General features: G+C 35.8%; 1 protein-coding gene and 1 pseudogene across 1 annotated transcript in view; both read right to left on the bottom strand.

Annotated features, from left to right (window-relative positions):
* Positions 1 to 302: 302 nt before the first annotated feature.
* The window catches only part of AGR3 (anterior gradient 3), a 22850-nt gene continuing 6371 nt past the window's right edge, over positions 303 to 16781 (bottom strand). Inside the window, exons 3-8 of the mRNA XM_011961731.1 lie at positions 15428 to 15491; positions 3526 to 3578; positions 2896 to 2972; positions 2281 to 2344; positions 1418 to 1501; positions 303 to 527 (exon numbers count right to left, since the gene is read on the bottom strand). Of these exons, the coding sequence (XP_011817121.1) occupies positions 478 to 527; positions 1418 to 1501; positions 2281 to 2344; positions 2896 to 2972; positions 3526 to 3578; positions 15428 to 15491 (392 nt within the window). The 3' untranslated portion in view covers positions 303 to 477. The remainder of the gene's footprint in view (positions 528 to 1417; positions 1502 to 2280; positions 2345 to 2895; positions 2973 to 3525; positions 3579 to 15427; positions 15492 to 16781) is intronic.
* LOC105525935 lies at positions 5247 to 7610 on the bottom strand (annotated as a pseudogene).

Genomic DNA, 16781 nt, shown 5'->3' with positions numbered 1-16781 from the left:
ATTAGTTGGTGGTTGGACCAGGCTCAGGCCTATAATCTCAGCACTCTGGCAGGTCAAGGTTGGAGGATTGCTTAAGCCCAGTTCGACACCAGCCTGGGCAACATAGTGAGACTGCATCTCTACCAAAAAAAAAAAAAAAATTAGAAAATTAAAAATAAAATTAGATTAGTTGATGGAGTGAAGGAGAGGTGAAGAAATAGAGACAAACCGTATAGGTACCTCTTATTTAGGTCCTCCTGTCTCCACTATAACTCCTGGCAGGCTTTCTTTGCTACTGATGAAGCAGAAATAAAACTATATTGTCAGTCTCAGATTTAAAAAACATTCATTTTAATAAGACTATTGCAAACACATTAAAAAACTAAACAGTAATATTACAAAATCTATATACTTGCACATTTAATATTTGTCAATGTGCCAGAGGTTTTCTTCATTCAATTTGACTTCTTCGAAGTGAAGGCATTTTTCCATCATCCCTTATAACTCTGATTGAATAAGTCTTAATGCTTTCTTCATGTTTTCTATCACTGAAATAAGAGTTAATATATATTATGCTATTAACAAATGAAAGTACAAATGCTATGATCTATTAACTCTAGAACCTGAAATTGACCCAATAGCTTTGAAAACTTGAGAATTCATCTGTGACATTAAGGAATATGCTAAAAGTGTACATGTAAATTTAGGGATTAGACCATTGAGAACTGGTTGGTCAACTTTATGTTGAATAATTTCATTAGAGGAGTTTTGAGGAATACCTCTTTTATTTTTTAATGGATCATTTTGTATTAGTATTGCTAGATCTTACAGGCACAGTTGTCTTACTAAATGTGGTTGACAATGAATGTTGTAAAAAATAGATTTGGCCAGGCATGGTAGGTAATGCTTGTAATCCCAGCATTTTGGGAGGCTGAGGTGGCAGGATCACTTGAGGCCAGGAGTTTGAGAACAGCCTGGGAAACATACCAAGCCCCTGTCTCTACGAAAAAAAAAAAAAAAGAGAGAGAGGATTAAAGTCCTAAGTAAGACTGTACCTCCTTGCTTATAGGCATTAAAGAAAGATGAAATGATTTTACTATCATTTGAGGAAATCACATGAGATCTTTGATACTAGGAGAATGGACTATCTCAGTTTCTGTCATTTTAATGTGTACTATATTCTTTTTAGTGATCTCAGAATTTAGTAATCATAAAAGCCCTTAGGCATCCCTGTTAAAATAGATTCTGAGCTACCCCCAAAATTCTGATTTTGGTGGGAGCCAGAAGTTGGCATTTTAAACACCACCACTAGCCTCAGTGATTCTGGTGTGTAGACAGCACTGTTTGTGGAGAAGCTCTGATGTAGGGCATCCTTGTCCCTTAACTAACAGTCAGGGTCAGCTATGACCACTGTTTCAGATCGTTTGTGAATACTTACATAGGGGTAAATCCTGAGGCTCATATGTGTACAATCTGTTAGAATATCTTCCAGTTATATCAGCTCTGACTGTTAAAGAAGGGTCTGTCAAGAAAAAAACCGAGTCACTAAAGTATAATTTAGCATGTTCTTTTTTTCCACTCTTGGAGAAATTTTATTATTATTATTTTATATTTGGGGGTTATGTGTGCAAGTTTGCTACATAGATATATTGTGTGATGCTGAAGTCTGGGCTTCAAATGAACCCAATACCCAAATATTGAACATAGTACCCAAGAGTTAGTTTTTCACACTTTGGCCCCCTCCCTCCTTCCCTTGTTTTGGAGTTCCTGTTGTCTATTGTTCCCCTCTTTATGTCCGCGTGTAACCAGTGTTTAGCTCCTATTTATACGTGTGAACATGCACTATTTGGTTTTCTGTTTCTGTGTTAATTTGCTTAGGATAATGGCCTCTGGCTACATCCATAAAACATTGTTAAAATCATTTTTGTTTCTTAATCTAAAACAAATGTCAAGCAAATTTATAAGCAAAATTAGTTTTCATACATGTCAGTTCATGATGAATTAACCTGAATTCTCCTTTTAGTGTGTCATAGATCTAAGTCAATCTAGTCTGGGGCTCTATATTGAAAGTACATTGGGATATAGATTTAATAGCATACATGCTTTGAAAAAATATTTAAAATTTTCAAATTGCAGAGATAGTGGATTTTGGTTGTAGAACTGACAAGAGCTGATATTGATTGGATTAGAAATGACTTCTCTTTAAAAAGAATAGTACTTGAACCAGCATTTAAAAATAAAAGCAAGAATGCTGACTTCTACTAATTTTGTAGATCTGATGAAATGAGATCACATACATACCTACAAACATGATTCTAGGCACATATTGCCCATCAGGTGATAAATTCTTATCAGTGGTTTCATGCTAGCAGAAGAAAAAAAAAAGAATGTTATTGGATTCGTTTGTTTTTCATAGTTTCAAGATGATTTTGTGTGAAGTAGACTGTCAGTAAATTCTATTTTGGCCTTTTATAATTCCACATAACTTCCTCTATTAACCAACATTTAGCTCTTTGTGCTTTAAAAATAGAAAAAAAGGCTGGGTGTGGTGTCTCATGCCTGTAATCCCAGCATTTTGGGAGACTGAGGCGGGTGGATCACCTGAGGTCAGGAGTTTGAGACCAGCCTAACCAACAAGGTGAAACCCCATCTTTCCTAAAAATATAAAAATTAGCTGGGCATGGTGGCAGGTGCCTGTAGTCCCAGCTACTCGGGAGGCTGAGACAGGAGAATAACTTGAGCCAGGGAGGCTGAAGTTGCTGTGAACCCAGATCGCGCCACTGCTCTACAGCCTGGGTGACAGAACGAGACTCCGTCTAAAAAAAAAAAAAAAAAAAAAAAAAGAAAAAGAAAAAAAGGGATTCAAATTTTCCATGAAACTTATAATATTAAGAAAACATCATAAAGTTTATGTACCATAAGGTTTAGCATGATGAACTTATTCTGAGCCATTTCTTGTATTTCTTCATTTTGGGCAAATACTTGTTTTAGTGCTATAGGGGAAAACAAAATTGTCAGTTAGTTTTAAGGATCAAGAGAACTTTAATGTAGCATGGCAAAATAAAGCTAATATTTAGCATTTGTTTGCATATATAACTGAGGTATAAATATTAATAGTTCATTGGCCTATTGCCACTTTGTCCCTCATTGGAAAGCAATGAGCAACAGTCCGTTCAAGGAGACATCAAAGGATAATCACAGTGAAGACACTGGTTTTATAATTTTATGTAACTCATTGACTCATTGGTTAAGACAACAACTTTTTTCTTTCAGTGTTTCTCCACCCTCTCAGCTCACCCCTTTCTTTTCATGGGAAGAAGAGGAATATCTAATTTCCAAGGGGATATAATAGAAATGTTCAGTAGATTGGTAACAATCATTGTGGTCTTTAAGCACTTCAGTAAAATGATGGTACTCTGGCAGTTGTCCAATTTTTGTTTAATGAGATTTGCTGAGTGCCTTCTTAGCTATTATTACCAGGTCACTTTTCCTATTTTATATTGGAAATATTATGTATTATAATAAGAGCTCAGGGGCTAAAATTACCTTGGCAGTATTGACAATCTTCCAGGTGATGAATAACCATTAATGGCTTCTTACTAAACAAAGAAAGTATGGAATTAAGTCAAATGATTAACATTGAGTCAAAACATACAGTGGAGTTAGATTTGAAGTTTTATTAGTTTCAATAAGACTTACAGTAGTAACTCAGATTTACAAATCATAGCACTGTAGTCAATAGCAGTGTTACTCTATTTGTGGCCTCAGAACTGACAGTATCAGTGTCACTAGGTAGCTTATTAGGAACTTAAATTCAAAGGCTCCATTCCAAAATTAGCAAACGCTCCATTCCAAAATTTGCTGGTCATGGTGGCATGAGCCTGTAGTCCCAGCTGCTCTGGAGACTGAGACATGAGAATCACTTGAACCCAGGAGGTGAGGTTACAGTGAGCCGAGATGGCACCACTGCACTCCAGCCTAGCTGACAGAGCGAGACTCTGTCTCACACAAACAAACAAAAAACCAAAGGCTTCATCCCAGACCCACTCAAATCAGAATCTTTGGGGTGAGGGGTGATGTCAGGCATCTGTAGTTTAACAAGGTTATTAGGTAATTCTTATGTACTCTATAGTGCAGTTAGAGAAAATCAATTGTGTATCCAGAGATAAAGAGATATTATGAACAATGTATTCATTTCCAATGAACACTTAGTATAAGATTTCAGGAAAGTTAAAGATTTTTAAATTTAGTTTTTAAAAAAGGTTTTATAAAAAAGCTGTTAATATTTGACTATTTTCATATCCTTTCATTCTTGCACATTGTAGAATGTACAGACAATGTAAGTGGGAGTTTCCTAGTTAATACATTTTTGGGGGGTCATTTTGATTTTAACCATAAAAAAGTGAAAAAGATAACAATTCTTCCTCCTACTGCTGGCTTCTATAACTATGCTGTATTACTTTTCTTTATATTTTCTCCCAGAGGTTTTCAGGTCATATAACTGAAAATCTATATGAATATGTATACATATTGTATATACTCAGATGCATGTTCATATTTATGTGCATGTATTTCATTTTAAAAAACAAAAATACTAGCACACAAGTATCTACATTTTGCTTTTAAAATATAATATATCTTAGATATGCCACTGTTCTTTTATATTATATTCTATTATATGAATATATTTTATCTTATTAGTCCCCCCAAAGATGGATATTTAAATTGTTTCCAATCTCTTGTATTTAGATTGTTCCTAAACATTTACATTTGTACATTTGGTAAACATGCTGTTTTTTTTTTAAGGCACACAGTTTCTTTACACTCATAATTGCATGCTAAACTCTTGTATAGTTCATATTTACAACCCGCCATAATGTTTTTGCATTCTGAATTAGTCCTTCACATTTTGATATTTGGCATAATGTTCAAACACACTTTTTACACACTGACCTCTCCTTAAACCACTCACAGATTTAATAAATCCTACAGAAAAACATTCAGAGATTATTTGAAGGCTTGATCTTCAACCACTCACAGATTTAATAGATCCTACAGAAAAACATTCAGAGATTATTTGAAGGCTTGATCTTCGATTTACTTCAAGATGACAGAATAGTTAGTTTCTCGTGATGAAATACTACGAGAATGGAGAATTAACAAACTGTTGTGAAATTCATCAGAGAAGCATATTAACTCTGCTGAAGTACCACTGAATGAAACAAAAATGAATCTGTGAAGTAGCAATCGGATTGGCAGGTTGGTTTCTATGTCCCATCACTCTCATCGTCTTCTATTATTATGTTTTCTTCCACGTCTCCTTAGGCTGAAAAGGGCTGAGGCTGGCTGGCAGGCAGTTCACTGGCACTATTCTGACTCAGAGGAAGAGACCAGGTTTCTGGCTCTGTGTCCTCAGCGGGTTCACCCAGAGACTCCTCTGCAGAATGCCCTCCATTAAGCTGGGCTTCATCTCCACTGTCAGGGTCGATCGTTCCATGTTTCTTGTCAGTCAGGACTTCCATTTTCAATCTTCCAAAGTGTTGCTTTTTCAATCTTCCAAAGTGTTGCTTCAAAGGGAGCCTTCCAATATCTTGGATAAAACAAATCTGAGCTTGATTTCTCATCGGAATGGTTAGTAGAGCAAGGTATGACAGTAGCTGAGTTTGGAGGCATAAAGCTGGTGCGCAGAAGTCAGGAAAAAGTGCTTTTGCTGCCAGGCAATTTTCCCGATACTTTTTATTTATTAGAAACCACTGGGTTATGTGCAAGGGTCAAAAACTTGATCCTCCTCCTTGGCAATGAGCATATCCTCGGGCTTTGTTGGAATGTATCACACCTCTGGTAGCTATAGCTGTCCTGTATTTCCTGAGTAAAGAGTGTATATTCCGGTCACCACTGAGGATATCTGCAAAACTTAGAAATTCACTGGCTCTCACAATATCATCAATTTCCATGAAGAAATCTATGTAGTTTTGGTGAAGATATAAATTAAATAAGTCTCCTGGCATGTGTGATATTTCTACTACCTCCTCAGGTTCAACAAGTATGTATCCCGTTCATATTCTGATAAATGAGAGGGCAACTGAGATGAGTCTAATTCTGTTAAAGATACTCTTTTATGGTATAGGATATTCCTCAAAGATCAGAATAGAAACAGAGAAACATCTTTGCCACCAATAGCTTGGACCTCTTGATGTTCAAAAACCCTGTCAGGTTTTTTTCTTCGTTTTGATTTTGACAGCACAGCACTCAATTTTAAAGACATTCTTTTTTTCCTTGGCCATAAGTTGTTTTCCCCTTTTGAAGAAGAAATCTGGAGGCTGTTTATTGCACTTCTCATATCATCAGAACATCCTTGACAGAGCAACTCTAGAGAAGTTTTGTCAGGGACAGTAATTTTTCCTCCACTCTTGTTAGCTGCTATACTCACTATTCGATTAAGAAATTTTGTCATCATTGTTGGTGCCACAGGGTTGAAACTAATATTTGAGATAAAACACTCTTCCTGAATTTCTTTGGGAAACAAGAAACTTTGATTATTATCACCACTGAGACTGTCAGAGATTATAAATGTAAGAGGACATCGATCAACCTTCACATACTTCCTTAGAACTTCATGTAAAGTATGAGAATCCCGATAAAACTGGTTAGGTAAATCTTCAACCAGAATTATGTTCTTATCAGCTCTCAGATGGATCAGTAAGCATGTGTAACTTGTTATACTTTGTTGCTCTTAGTAGAAACTTTGAAAACTGCTATCTGAGACTGACAGGGAAACATACGGAAGCTTGATTCAGTATGAAACATTTCCTTGAAATCATCTTTTTGGAAGTCTGGTAAAACTGGATTAATCCACTCTTGTACTTGAATACCATGCTTATTTGATAGTATTTTTTTGGTAGTTGTTGTTCCACATCCAGGAGGACCTGTTATTAATAAAATAGATCCATCCTGTTTTGGTTGCCTTTCTAAAACTTGAGCTTTTTACCAGGTTTCAACTTCTTCAATTTTCTTTTTATGCACAGTAAGTTCATGCTAAGTTTCTGGTTTATATTTATCTACCCATGATTCATTTTCTGACAGATAGTCTTTTGAATTTTCTAAACCATAAATCTGTTCTAAGGAAGATAGACTTCCTATTTTTCTTTTTTTTTTTTTTTTTCCTTTGAGACGGTGCAGTGGCCGGATCTCGGCTCACTGCAAGCTACGCCTTCCGGTTCACGCCATTCTCCTGCCTCAGCCTCCCGAGTAGCTGGGACTACAGGCGCCCGCCACCTCGCCCGGCTAGTTTTTTGTATTTTTTTTTTTTAGTAGAGACGGGGTTTCACTGTGTTAGCCAGGATGGTCTCGATCTCCTGACCTCATGATCCGCCCGTCTCAGCCTCCCAAAGTGCTGAGATTACAGGCTTGAGCCACCGTGCCCGGCTGACTTCCTATTTTTCTAGCTGGAAATAATCCTACTTTCTGATGTAGAAGGCTCATTTTTTCTCTATGACTTCAGTTATTCACACCTAATGATGTGGCAGTAATAGTAGAGATGACTCTACACTCTAGAAAATCATTGAAAGATGGGTCATCCAGTCTGTTACCTTTGTTGAAGATACCTTTGGTCTAAGAAAAGTTTTTGACATTATAAGCTGTAATAGTTCCCATCCATAGTATAGGACCTGTAGTACATTAAACTAAATTCACCTCCTTTAAAAAGCTGGTAACTGTTCCTGAAGATGCCAGATTCCTGAAACGAGAGACCATGCTGTTTTTTTAAAATTGATTTTGCACATAGATGGGTATGTTTGCGAATACATTTCCAGAAGTAGAATTTCTGGGTCAAAGAGTGTGTGCATTTATAATTCTGATATATACTCTCCATAGAAGCTGTACCAATTCATATTCTCTCTGGTAGTGTGGCAGTAGTTGTTTTTGCTATTCTCACTAAAGCTGGTTATTAGTTTAAATTGTTTTTAATCCAACAGGTGAAAAGAGGGAAATGAATGTGGTTTGTCTTTCTTATAAAAAATAGTCAATCTTGTATATTTGAGTTACTTATTTTTCTATTCTGTGAACTTTCATATTCTTTTCTCATTTTTTTCTGTTGACTCGTTGACTTTTTTCTTATTAATATGGAGTATATTGTATATTAGAGAAAGTCACCCTTTTAATATGTGCTGCAGTTTTCCATTTAAAAAATATTTTTCCTTTGTTTACTGTAAGGTTTTGGTTATGCAGAAAATTCTGTGTAATTAAAAATATTAGTCATTTCTTTCAGACTTTTTCTTTTCTCTTTTCCTTTTCTTTGGTTATGCTCAAGCCTAGCAGACAGGACTAGCACGAGGCCAGGGAAGCATCTAGAAGACTAAAATTAGAGGCTTTATTTTTGTATCCCAGGTATTCTTGCTTCACTATAATCTTGGCTCTCCCCATTCCAAGCATTTAAAGAAATAAAATTTTGCAGTAGTATCTTCTAGCACCTTAATGATTTAATTTTCATGATTATATCTTTCTAATTTATTTCTGCATAAATGTGAGATATGGATACAAATTTATTTGTTTTTCCTAGATGGCTATCAACTTCTCTCTGACACTAATTATTATGTCACCTGTCTCCCCTATTCCTGATTTAAAATACCACTTCCTGTATTAAAAATTTCCTGTAGTATCTATTTATCTATGGAGTTTGTCAATGATCAATAATCGATTTACTTATTTATTTGACAAGTAAAAGTTGTGTACATTTGTGATGTATGGCATGCTGTTTTGATATACGTATATTGTGCAGTGGTTAAATCAAGCTATTTAACATATGCATCACCTCATCTATTTATTTTTTGTGGTGAGAATATTTAAAATTTACTCTCAGCAATTTTCAAGTATAAAATATATTGTTATTAACTATTATTCCCACAATATACAACAGATCTCTAAAACTTATTTCACTTAACTGAATAATGTGTCCTTTGATCAAGAACTCCCTATCCTCACCCCCAGACTCTAGTAACCACCATTTTCCTTTGTTTCTATGAGTTTGACTTTTTTAGATTACACATGTGAGATTATGTGACATTTGTGTTCCTGTATCTGGCTTGTTTCACTCACCATAACGTCCTCCAGGTTCTTCTATGTTGTTGCAAATGACAGTGAACATGGGAGTGCAGATACCTCTTAGACACACCGGTTTTATCTTTTGGATATATGCCCAGCAGGGAATTACTGGATCATATGGTAGTTCTATTTTTAATTTTTTGAGTAATCTCCATATGTTATGCTTTCCATAATGGCTGTACTAATTTACATTCCCACCAACAGTGTAAAAGGGTTCTCTTTTCTCCACATTCTTGCCAACACTTGCTATTATTCATCTTTTGGATAATAGCCTTTCTAAAAGGAGTGAGGTGGTATTTCATTGTGGAGTTAATTTGCATTTCCCTGATGATTAGTGATGTTAAGTATTGTTTTCATCTATCTGTTGGCCCTTTGTTTGTCTCCTTTTTTTGAGATGGAGGTTTCGCTCTTGTTGCCCAGGCTGGAGTGCAACGGTGTGATCTCGACTCACCACAACCTCTGCCTCCTAGGTTCAAGTGATTTTCCTGCCTCAGCCTCCCGAGTAGCTGGGATTACAGGCATGCACCACCATGCCTGGCTAATTTTGAATTTTTAGTAGAGATGGGGTTTCTCCATGTTGGTCAGGCTGGTCTCGGACTCTCGACCCCAAGTGATCTGCCCGCCTTGGCCTCCCAAAGTGCTGGGATTAGAGGTGTGAGCCACAGCGCCCAGCCTGTATGTCTTCTTTTAAGAAATGTCTATTTAGGTCTTTTGTCCATTTTTAAAACACAAATTCCATTTTTGTGTTGTTATTGAGTTGAGTTCCTTACATATTTGCCTCTTTTCAGATGTAGGGCTTTCACATATTGTCTTCTATTCTGTTGGTTATTTCTTCAGCTGTTATTGTCTCCTTTGCTGTACAGAAGCTTTTTAGTTTGATGTAATCTCGTTTGTCTATTTTTGCTTTTGTTTCCCATGTTTTTGAGGTCCTATAAAAAAAAATCATTGCCCAGACTAATGTCTGGGTATATAGAATGATTTTTAAATACTGCTTTAATTTTAAGTGAATTGTGAGCGTCAAAGGAGATAGGCTCTTTGGATAGCTATTCAGAATTTCCTTCTTTCCAATGGCTAAATAGTATTTTATTGTGTACATATACCATATTTTATCAATTCATCTGTTGATGGTCAGAAAAGATACTTGATATAATTTCAGTCTTACATTTGTTAGACTTGTTTTGCGGTCTATCATGTGATCTGTTCTAAAAAATAATCCCTATGCTATTGAGAATGTATCTTCTCTTGCTGTTTGATTAAATGCTCTGTATATGTTTGTTAGGTCAATTTGGTCTAAAGTGTAGTTCAAGTCCAATGTTTTCTTATTGACTTTTTGGATGATCTGTTCATTGTTGACAGTGGGGTATTGAAGTCCCTTACTATTGTTGTGTTGTAATCTATCCCTCTTTTCAGATCTATTAATATCTGATATATGTATTTAGGTACTGTGATGTTAGATGACTATATATTTATAATTGTTATACCTTCTTGGTAAATTAATCTCTCTGTTATTGTATAATGACCTTCTTTGTTTCTGTTTACATTTTTTGACTTAAAGTCTGTTTTGTCTGATGTGAGTGTAGCTACTTTTTTTTTGGTTTGTTTTGTTTCCATTTGTATAGGATATATTTTTTGATCCTTTCAACTGCAGTTAATAAGCATCCTTCAAGGTGAAGTAAGGCCCAGCATGGTGGCTCATGCTTGTAATCCCAGCACTTTGGGAGGCCAAGGTGGGAGGATTGCTTGAGCTTAAGAGTTTGAGACTAGTCTGGGCAACATGGTGTAACCCTGTCTCTACCAAAAGTACAAAAATTGGCCCGTATGGTGGCACACATTTGAAGTCCCAGCTACTTGAGAGGCTGAGGCAGGAGGATCGCTTGAGCCTATATTTGGGTCTTGTGAGTTTTTTTTTTTTTTTTCCAGGGGGCAGGGAGAATCAGTTTTTTAATCTATTGAGTCACTCTATGTCTTTTGACTGGAGGTCCAAATCCATTTACATTCAAAGTTTTATTTCTATACTTTTATTATGTTTTGTTTATTTACAAGTAACACACTGTTTATTATTGCTTTGTAAAATGTTTAATAATGATTAAGGCCTAATCCTTATTGCTGTCTTTTCAGAATGTTCCTAACTATCCTAACTACTCATGTCTATTTTTTAATTTCAATTTTAGAATTATCTTAAGAAAATCTTATCACAATTTATTGTGATCATCTTAAAAAGTTTTTTAAGTATAGAGAGAATTGGCATTTTTATGATGTTAAGTCTTGCAATCCAAGAATATAATATGCACTGACATTGGTTTGGAAATTTCTTTTTTCTTTTCAGTGTATTTAGGTTCATATAGATTTTGCACATCTTCTGTCAAGTTTATTCTGGAGTATTTCCTTCTTTGTCATTGTAAATGAGGTATTTTGCAAGTTTTTTTGGATGTGTTTTTCTATATATAAATACAGTCAATTTTTAAATATCAGTGTATTCCCATCTAATTCAACAGAATTTTTGTTATTCTGAACATTTAAATTTTTAAAGTTTTTCAGGTATATAAATTATCATTTGCAAATAAAGATGCTTTTAACTTTTCCTTTCTACATTTTCTACTGTTTCCTCCTATACTTGCATTAGTTAGTACCTCCATAAAAATGTTAGTAATTGTGATTGTAGATATACTTGTCTTATCCACACTTTAATGAGACACTTCTATTTGTTTTCCCAGTAAGCATAATGTGTTCATTTTTTTTGTTGTTGCTACTGTTGGAATGCTATTTCTTTGTTAGGGTTAATTTAAAGAAATTAATTTTATCAAATGCAAAGTCTTAAAAATTCAAATATAGATGTTTTATTCTATTAATGCATTTTCAGAATTTATGGAGATGAGAGATACTTGTATGGATTGTCTCCTTATAAATATTAAATTATTTTAATTAGTACATTTCTTAATCCTAAACCACCCTGGCATTATCAGACCAAACTTTAATTTATCAGGGTATATTTTTCTTTTTTTTTTTTTTTGAGACGGAGTCTCGCTCTGCCGCCCAGGCTGGAGTGCTGTGGCCGGATCTCAGCTCACTGAAAGCTCTGCCTCCCGGGTTTACGCCATTCTCCTGCCTCAGCCTCCCGAGTAGCTGGGACTACAGGCGCCCGCCACCTCGCCCGGCTAATTTTTTTGTATTTTTTTAGTAGAGATGGGGTTTCACCGTGTTAGCCAGGATGGTCTCGATCTCCTGACCTCGTGATCCGCCCGTCTCGGCCTCCCAAAGTGCTGGGATTACAGGCTTGAGCCACCGCGCCCGGCCTATCAGGGTATATTTTTCCAATGTTCTGCTGGTGCTCCTTACTAATATGTTGTTTGTTTGTTACACTGATATTTGGAAGTGAGATTCTTCTGTAGACTTCTTTCTTTTCTAACACTTGTCCAATATTGAAACAATAGTTAATTTGAAATCTTTCTTCATCTTTAAAGAGTATTGCAATAGAATGTTCTTTAGATATTTCATTAATTTAATAATATGTTTCTCAGCTTTATTCCCAAAGACTCAGTAGGCCTTTAAGAATAAAAACAGTATCATACTTGGTCATTGAACCTAAAACAGTGTCTGGCACATAGCAGTGGGCATTCAAGGAATACTTGACTGATTAATTATAAATCTGGATTTTTAAAAAAGCTACTCAAATTGCTCTGATATTCAAACAGGCAGGGCTTAGAACTGCTGCCCTATACCTGTTTTCTATTTAAGCCTGTGTAATGCCTAATAAGTAATACTACTTTTTTTATACAACATACTCAAAAGCTTGATTGAATAATAAATTCATTAATACACAGGTATTTAGAGCTTTCGTTTATAAAATGCATTCTAACAGCAACTATTAGTCCCACTGGCATACAATAGCAGAGCAAATACTTGTGGCATCCTTTTGAAAACTAAAATGCCTTATTTTGATTCTTCTATGAGGTATCTATATGATCTGCTAAAATTAACAGAGAATGGAGGATACAAAATCAACATGCAAAAGCAGTAGCATTTCTATACAACAATAACAAACTAGCTGAAAAAAAGAAATAAGAAAGCAGTGCTATTTACAGTAACCACAGACAGGCCGGGCGTGGTGGCTAATGCCTGCAATCCCAGCACTTTGGGAGGTTGAGGTGGGCGGATCACCTGAGATTAAGAGTTCAAGACTGGCCTGGCCAACATGGTGAAACTCTGTCTCTACTACTAATAAAAAATTAGCTGGACATGGTGGCATGTGCCTGTAATCCCAGCTACTCAGGAGGTTGAGGCAGGAGAATCACTGGAACCTGGGAGGTGGAGGTTGCAGCAAGCTGAGATTGCGTCACTATACTCCAGCCTGGGCGACAGAGTGAGACTCCATCTCAAAAAAACAACAAACAAACAAAAACCACACACACATACACGCACTCACACACACACACATACACATACCCCTAGGAATATATTAACCAAGGAGGTGAACGATCCCTACAAGAAAAACTATAAAACATTGATGAAAGAAATTGAAGAGAACACCAAAAATGGAAAGACATCCCATGCCATAGATTGGAAGAATGAATTTTGCTAAAATGACCATACTACCAGAAGACATCTACAGATTCAATGCAATCTCTATCAAAATTCCAATGACATTTTTCACAGAAACAAAGAAAAAAATCTTAAAATTTGTATAGAACCACAAAAGACTCTAAATAGTTCAAAGCAATACAGAGTGAAAAGAACAAACTGCAGGCATCATACTACTTGACTTCAAAATATACTGCAAAGCTATGGTAAACAAAACAGCATGGTATTGGCATAAAAACAGACACCTAGACCAATGGAATAGAATAGAAAACCCAGAAATAAATCCACATATTTAAAGTCAGCTGATTTTTGACAAAGGTGCCAAGAATATGCATTGGGGAAAGGACACCCTCTTCAATAAATAGTGCTGGAAAACGTGAATATTCATATGTAGAAGAATGAAACTAGACTCCTATCTCTCACCATATGCAAAAATCAATTCAAAATGAACTAAAGACTTGAATGTAAGACCCCAAACTATAAAACTCGTAGAAGAAAATATAAGGGAAGCCCTTCAGGACATTGTTCCCAGCAAAAAAATGTATGGGTAAGACTTCAAAAGCAAATGCAACAAAAACAAAAATAGACAAATGGTCTATTTGTCTATCACCTGAGAAGCATCTGAACAGCAAAGGAAACAAAAGAATAAGGGGATAACCTGTAGAATGGGAGAAATTATTTGCAAACTATTCATTTGACAAGGGCCTTGTATCTAGAATACACAAGGAACTCAAATAACTCAGCAACAAAAATCCCCAAATGATTTGATTTTAAAATGGGCAAAAGATCTGAATAGACATTTCTCAAAAGAAGACACACAAATGGCCAAGGATGTGAAGAAACTCTCAACATCTCTAATCATCAGGGAAAGGCAGATCAAACCACAATGAGATATTATCCCACCACAGTTGGAATTGATATTATCAAGAAGACAAAAAATAACAAATGCTGGTGAGGATGCAGAGAAGAGGGAATTCTTATACACTGTTGGTAGGAATGTAAATTAGTACAGCCATTATGCAAAACATATAGAGGATTCTCAAAAAACTAAAAATATAACTACCATATGGTCCAGCTTTCCTACTACTGAGTATTTATTTAAAAAATCAGTATATTAAAGAGATATCTGCATCTCCATATTTATTGAATCACTATTCACAATAGCCAAGATTTATAGAATCAACCTAAATGTACATAAATGAATGAATGGATAAAGAAAAAGTGTTACATATTCACAGTGAACTATTACCTAGCCATAAAAAATAATGAAATGCTCTCATTCACAGCAGCAGGAATGAGCCTGGAGGATGTGCTAAGTGAAATAAGTCAGACTTAAAAAGATAAATACCATGAATTCTGACTCATGTAGGGTAGCTTAAGAAAAAGTTATACTAATAGAAGTAGAGAGTAGAACTCTGGTTATTAGAAGCTGGGAAGGGTTCAGAGCTGGAAAAATAAGGAGATGTTGATTAATAGACGCAAAAATACAGCTAGATAGTAGGAATAGGTTCAAGTAGTCTATAGCACTATAGGGTACATGCAGTTAACGATAGTTTATTGTATATTTTTAAAAAGCTAATAGAGAGGATTTTGAGTGTTCCCACCAGAAAGAAAAGAAATGTTTGAGGTGATACGTATGCTAATTACACTGATTTGATCACTACACATTGTGTACATGTATCAGCATATCACTCGATATTCCATAAATATGTACAATTATTATGAGTCTACTACAAATAAAAGGAAAAAAATGAGCTGAGAGTCATGTTACCTTTTGTGAGCATAAAAGAGACCTTCTTCATAAGTTTGTACCCAAGTGATGTCATCTCCCCATCCTGAAATAGAAGAGAGAAATCAGTGCAGTAACCCAGAACTAGAGACGAGCTCTGAAATGGGTATCTAATAATCAGATATCTACCTACAGATATTTAACTAAGCCTTCAAGCTGTTGGCTGATATATGTTGCAGAGGACCCACAATTTTCACTAGACTCTAGATGTGGAGGTGGTTTCCCTTTATATTGTAGTACTGAGGTTTTGCTACTGTATTTCAAACCTTGAGGCCCATGGCCTTCAAGCCAGTAAGTGCTTAATAAATGTTGTTATGATTAGAGCTGATTGAAAGGACGTCTTTGGATAATGTAAAAGCTCTGGCTTTAGGAATGTTTGGAAAGTAACAGTTCATCTTTGCATACTTCGTAAGATTATTAGGAATCCTTTGTGCTGTACTCTACAATGCCCTCCTATTTTGGGTCCCAAGAGATGCTGACCTCTTCTAAGTCAGTATACATTGTGAAATAAGGGAATTCTGAATTTTGCTTTGAATTCTGACATGGAAAAAATTCTTGTGTGGGAATTTCATGGCTGAGAGACATAATTAAACACATGTGTTTTGGAAGCACCCAAAGGAATGGAGAGAAAAAACAGAAAGCAATAAATATAGAGAGAACCCATTCGCCTTAAAGAAATGGCATGAGTATTTGGGAATGTGTATTGGCAATTAAAGAATAAGATCATCAAGGAGAAGAATGCCCAGAACCTCCAAAAGCATTACTGAGTATTTTCAGGAAGTGTCTCAGTCTATCAATGAGAGAGATTGAATTAATGTGAAAATTAGCAATATTTGGAAGTCAATTTGGGCCCAGATTTTCGTGTACATTTCAAATGTTGTCAGACCACAGTTTCTGGCTTTAATGTCATGGTAAATATGATAATAATTTGATAAATATGATTCCATGATTTTTGCTTGTTTGTTTTTCATGTTTGTTTTCTGGTGACAGCTTTATTGAAATAAAATTAATACACCAATACAACTCACTTATTGAAAATGAATACTTTTGGCCAGGTGTGGTGGCTCATGCCTGTAATCCCAGCACTTTGCGAGGCCGAGGCGGGTGGATCGTTTGAGATCAGGAGTTCAAGACCAGCCTAGCCAACATGGTTAAACCCCGTCTCTACTAGAAATACAAAAATTAGCTGGGTGTGGTAGCATGCACCTATGGACCCAGCTACTCGGGAGGCTGAGGTAGGAGAATCCCTTGAACCTGGGAGGCGGATGTTGCAGTGAGCCAAGATTGCACCACTGCACTCCAGCCTGGGTAACAGAGCAAGACTCCATCTCAAAAA

The sequence above is a fragment of the Colobus angolensis genome, unplaced genomic scaffold (assembly GCF_000951035.1).
Source record: "Colobus angolensis palliatus isolate OR3802 unplaced genomic scaffold, Cang.pa_1.0 Scaffold568, whole genome shotgun sequence".
NCBI lineage: Eukaryota > Metazoa > Chordata > Mammalia > Primates > Cercopithecidae > Colobus > Colobus angolensis.
This window is presented reverse-complemented; position numbering and strand designations above follow the sequence as displayed.